The sequence below is a fragment of the Odocoileus virginianus genome, chromosome 6 (genome assembly GCF_023699985.2).
Source record: "Odocoileus virginianus isolate 20LAN1187 ecotype Illinois chromosome 6, Ovbor_1.2, whole genome shotgun sequence".
Lineage (NCBI taxonomy): Eukaryota > Metazoa > Chordata > Mammalia > Artiodactyla > Cervidae > Odocoileus > Odocoileus virginianus.
The window spans coordinates 55,702,537-55,708,536 of record NC_069679.1 but is presented as its reverse complement, the minus strand read 5'-3'; the positions used below and the strand labels follow the sequence as shown (position 1 = coordinate 55,708,536).

Here is a 6,000-nt window from a genome sequence, read left to right as displayed (position 1 = left end):
TTCCACTTAAGATGCATGTTTTTATTGAAGTTAAAAAAAATTTGTAACCAGACAGAAAGAATAAAATAGACAAAAATGTTATAATCTGACTATATAATATTCTCTCATTCTTGGTGAATCACTAAAATATAACAAAGGATTGTTCTCTATGCTAATTTTTAAGGTTGTCCAGTTAAACCATTATTTGGTATCCTTTCAACAGGTTAACCTCTTAACTATTTAGAGTTTCTTCTCAGAAACATTCATATATTATACAGAAAACATTCATAGTTTATTTGGGAAACATTCATATTTTATACAGGATGTACAAATTTGAGATGAGACCCCCCCCAACCCCAAAGAAACCAAAACAACCCACACGATTGTAGCTGCAACGCTATCCTAGCTGCATTGTGGTGATTATGTTCAGTCAGCGTCCACTATTTACAACTGGATTTTAATGGTGTTATTTACAGAGGGGCCAAAGCACTCATCTAAAGCAAAGGCGCGCGGGTTTGAATGTGCACTTTCATAGCCCTAGGAAAACACAACCATTATATACACTGTAAACACCACAGGCCATGAAATCTGTCTCCACTCACAAACATCAACCTCACAGATCAAGCATACAAGGTCTAAGTAAGGTGCCTGACTTGTCCTTTGTAAGCATACTTTTCATCCAAGAGTACTGCTATTCTTCTCATAGGACACTATTCACTTATTTCAAATACGGGGCCAGTGCTCGACACATTCCCGGAACCCCTTTTCGGGGACTGCCTGCATAGTCTGTGACGCACTTGATGGTGGCCAGTCTTCGTCCTCAAGGACTTGACTTGGGAAAACAGGCACAGTTATTCACAGCCAGGTGAATCAAACCGTGGGATACAACCCTGAATCAAACGTGAGGCACCACTATAAAATGATGAGACCAGTTTTCTTATACAGATCATAAATTCAGAGATTTAAGATGCCTGAGCAATGGCGGTCCTGATGGAGTAGCAGAGATTCTCCTGGAGTGATGACTGAGAGGCAACACTCACTGAGATGGTGTATCTAGGTGGTGTTTGCAGTTTCTGAAATTGGTCTGTTGCCTCGCACATATACTTTAGTACTCCTCCTCAGCTTCAGTCCCTTTTGCTTTCTTATGGATTGCCCGATTAAAGCTGTGGCAGGCAGGGACCCAGTGATTGTCATGGAGCCCCAGCTTACAGCCAGGGAAGCCCTTCTGAGACCGGTGGCAGCACATCCAGTAGCCCGGGCCGTAGGGCAGCGCCTGGCAGTAGGGCTTGGGGTGCCACCGGCACAGAGACACATCCCCTCTCACGTACTTCTTCTTGCACTGCTTGCACGGGTCCTCCCTGTAGCGTGGATCCCGCACCCAGCGAGAGTCTGCCGGCCTGATATTGTAATATTCAATGATAAACTTGAAATAGCAGCAGGTACATTTAAGAGCCACTAAACTCTTAGTAGGAAGTAACCTGAAGATTTTCACCATGATGTGGTGGGGCAGAAAAGCCATATACTGCTGAGGCTCTAAAAGCTGTTGGATTTTAAACCTGGTCTCCAGAAAGTCATGTGACACCTGCTTCTTCCAGCTGGACGCCTCAAGCATTGGTAATGTACTTTCCACAGGAGAGGCCAGTGGGACAAATGAATCAACCGAGACACTTTTTTCCTCAGATGCGCTGTCACCTTCAGCAACCTCTTCAAGCTGACTGGCCTCAGAAGACTCTTCTGTTGTGGCTTCATTTGACTTGGAATGGCCTGACTGGTGCTGACCAGATGGCAAAAAAAACAACATCCCTGGAAGTGGGTCTTCACAGGACTCCAAACTGGAAGGCTGGTCTTTCTCCACCTTGGACACAGTGATACTAATGCACAAAGATTCTTTTTTGCGCTGATCAGGATTTTGGTTAGCAAGTGGCACAAGCTCTTCACTAATGCCATCAACAGCATCTGTGGGCAATTCAATGGCTTGGGGACAGGTGCGAGGAGGAAAGGGTGGCCCAGCAAGTTCCTCTGTCATTTCCACATCGTGCCTGTTGCTGCTTTTCATGGCAGTCTGCTGATCTGGCTCTAATTCTGCACTGTCCGTGTGCAAACTCATGCCTGCCGGCAACGAGGGACAACCTCGAGGCGCACTGTCCCAGGCCTGGTCCCCCTGAGGAGAACAACGGTCAGCTCTTAAGGGGCTGCAGCCCCCAGATACAGACCCCACAGTTTTCACCTGAGTGTCAGGAACCTCCAAGGCGCCTTTCTCTGCTTTGCTTTCCTCAGCCTGGGTGCCATTCACAAGCAGCACGCGGCCCACATTGCGGCGAAAGCTGTTATTCCTCGAGAGGCTCCCGGGCTCTCGCTGGCTCTGCCGCTTCAGGCACTCGGACTCCAGCCTGGCTACCATGTCGAGGACACGGACGGGCTCGCTCTGTGGTTCACCAACCTCAGGATTTCTCCTTTCTGCAGGTTCTTCACATGCTCCTGGGGCGGACAAAGGCTCGGGGGCTGGAGGTACACCTCTGGATTGCCCGGAAAACCGCACCACAGCAGGTGAGTTAGTGCAGTTTTTCGCACAACTGGCTAGCAGAGCGCTGGCTCTTTGCTCAAGGAAGGCGACCATCTGTATGACCGATAGAGGCCTCCCGGCATACGTGCCGTCCCCGCCGTCACTCACGTAATGCACAGAACAATGCTCGATGCCACATGCAAAAGGCTCAGGCTGGTAGCATCTACTGTTGACCTCCTTCATCCTTTCTAACTGTATCTTGGCTTTTTTAAGATCCCCTGATTTTTTCCTTCTTTTAGTAGCTCTCCCATCAATATCCCAGGAGCTTTTTATTTTCATAGATCCTATTCTATTACTGCACTGGTGGGCTGCAAAGAATGCTATCTTTTCCCTGGTATTCCCCGGTTTCACAACAGCCCAGATATCGAGTGGCCCTTCCCCTTCTTCACCCTGGTGGATTGTTGCAGATGGTGCATTCTTCTTGGTTTTAACATTCAAGCTGCTCTCTTCAGGACTCTTCCCACTCATACTGCACAGAACATTTGGAGAAAGGATTCCAAAAGGCTTTCGAGACGATGCTTTACCAAGAGAGGCTGAAGGAAAGACACTTGGTTTCATACAGCTAGCTTTGCATTCTTCATCGCTGATGGCCTGTTGGTGGCTCATAGGAGTTCTCAGAGTTTCTGTGCCGATTTCCAGAGGTTGCCCTTTCTTCTGGAATTTCCAGTATGGCTTAAGGTGCATAACAGAGGTTCTACAAGAAGGAAATACACATTTGATTAAAAGTCTGATTTTATTTTTAGAAAAGCTTTTTTAAAAAAAAACTTATACTCGCATGGTTCTAGCAAGTAATAGAAACATCTTTCAGTTTGCTAAATCTCTACCAATTCTCATTTCCGCTAGTTTTTCATATACAAATCAAGAACAACAAAAGCAAAAACAACTATTTTCCCTGGTTTACATGCTGGAAAATAAATTTCAGACTGAGTGACTAGACTAAAGGAATTTCAGGCTGGCATTAATTAACATTCTATACATAAAATTAGTACTTTAAATGTAAAAAAATTTGAACTTACTAATAAGACACAGTATAGAAGAAACAATGGTATAAAAGAAATCCATCCAAAATCCCTGGTATATTAACGCTTTTCTAAGTCACCATAACTAGCATTTTATTGATTGCAAAACAGTGTATCAGAATTGTTATATTGATTTCTAACCTATTGTTACTGTTGAATATTTTAGACATCTATAACTAACAATCTATCTGTATAAGCTCTTAACTGTCAAATTTTCTGCAAATAAAATACAAAGTCCACAATCTTCATTAATTCACTGGTTCAGGAAAAAAGTTCCTGTTTTGTTCCCTGGCCAGGGATGGAGATGGGAACCATTTTATAAATCACAAAGATAATTACATTTAGAGATACATGTTCTAGTCCTTGTCATATCACTAATGGCTAGACAGGGTGATTTTACCTTGGGTAAGTCACTTCCTCTCCGGGTCTGAGTTGAAATGTTAACTTGAGGGGTTGGGATACTAGTCTAGTCAAAGCTATGGTTTTTCCAATAGTCATGTACGGATGTTAGGGTTGGACTCTAAAGAAAGCTGAGCGCCAAAGAATTGATGCTTTTGAACTGTGGTGTTGGAGAAGACTCTTGAGAGTGCCTTGGACTCCAAGGAGATCCAAACACTGTGTCCTAAAGGAAATCAGTCCTGAATATTCATTGGAAGGACTGATGCTGAAGCTGAAACTCCAATACTTTGGCCACCTGATGCAAAGAACTGACTCATTGGAAGAGACCCTGATGCTGGGAAAGATTGAAGGCAGGAGGAGAAGAGGACGACAGAGGATGAGATGGTTGGATGGCATCACTGACTCGATGGACATGAGTTTTGAGTAAGCTCCAGGAGCTGGTGACGGACAGGGAAGCCTGGCGTGCTGCAGTCAGTGGGGTCGCAAAGAGTTAGTTGGACACAACTGAGCAACTGAACTGAACTGGGATACCAGATTATTTAATGATTTTTGTTAGTTTGTATGTCAAGATATCCCACTGCTACACAGAACACCACGGATTGAGAAAAACAAGTCTTGTTGGGATGCCTGGTCTCCCAAAAAATAAACCTACAGCCCAAAATGAACACCTGAAGTCACAGATTGGTGGGAGTGAAGCAAGGGCTTTCACAGGTGGGCTCTCAACCCACTCTTGTTCCTAGGAATACAGTCTAAGCCACACACATGGGGCAGTCCGTCACATCCCTTTCTCATCGCTCCGTAACAGTTACCCAGGGCCTGCACAGGCAGCCTTCATAGTGATTGCTTTCAGATAGCAATGTTATCCATCAAGAATGAAAGTGATCATCCAGAACATATTTACTTTTCATTTCAAATTTAATTCCTAGAGTCCAGTCTCAGCCAAAGGAAGAAATATGGATATGAATATCTTCCAGCTAGGTAAAGAGAAACCTTACTTTTAAGGCACACAAAGTAACGATACCCTGAAATAGATCAGGTTGATTTGTTTCAGATCTTTGACAATTACAGTCTACATTTGTTGAGATCACCTCCTTGTGTGCATTGAAGCATTTTTAACAGCTTTATATTTTATAGAATACAGAATCATTAGATTCTGTAAGTCAGTTTTACAAGGAGTTACCCAGAATTCCTTAAGAAGACAATAAAGATATATACAAATAAAATGAATATAAGAGGCCTCTCTTATATTCCTAGTGCCCTCTCTCTGTGTCAACAATTTTCTGGTTTTTCATATCTCTTCAATCCCTTCCATGTAAAATGTTAAGAAATTGAGGTGTTGAAAAATCCAATTAATTCACACATAATGATCTCATTACAGAATGCCTGTGAATAAATTTAAACTTCAGCATGTGTGTGCCATTCTGCACTGCACATTATGTTCTCTTCGCCTTCCTCCCCCACACAGTTATTTTAGGTGCTATTATTGATAGACAGCGATATTTGGAAGAAACTAATGTGATTACAGAAGGCTTTTGTTTGTGTATATTAACCTGCAAAGTCAGCTCAACTAACACATTACTAATAGACAAGGTTTTAGTAGGATTAAAGTAGATGATCCCACTGAACAGGAGTGAGGGGAGGTCCAACAGTGAAGGAAAAAAGCCAGTAAGGTCATTCGATGCAACCAGGGTGACTGCTGAGAGTAAATGGTGATTCTGTGGGACCCCCAAAGGAAGCAGAACCTTTAGGCACAGGCTGGAATCCTCCACTGTTTGAAGGATGGCTGAGGTATTAACCGCTTGCCCTTCCTTTGCTGGGGTTGGAGGCCCTGAGACAGTAAAATGCTGGCAAGACTCAGAGAAACTTGCAAAAATTGAGAGTTTGGGTTGAAGTCAGTGTTGAAGCACAAGGATGATAGAGGGCATCTACTGCAAAAATCCGTAAAATAAAAATTTTACATTTCTGAGGGATTATGTCAGACAGTGGTGTCTGCCCACCCCATCTCACTCTCTTAAATACAGACAGGCACTGCAGGAAGCT

At 43.6% G+C, this 6,000-nt stretch overlaps 1 protein-coding gene across 6 annotated transcripts in view; it reads right to left on the bottom strand.

Annotated features, from left to right (window-relative positions):
• Nucleotides 1-6,000, bottom strand: part of FBXO34 (F-box protein 34) — a 71,332-nt gene continuing 65,332 nt past the window's right edge. For all 6 annotated transcript variants that reach the window (XM_020890252.2, XM_020890248.2, XM_070469384.1 and 3 more), the window contains one exon: nt 1-3,236. In XM_020890252.2, coding sequence (XP_020745911.2) covers nt 1,085-3,236 — 2,152 coding nt within the window. In that variant the 3' untranslated portion in view covers nt 1-1,084. The remainder of the gene's footprint in view (nt 3,237-6,000) is intronic.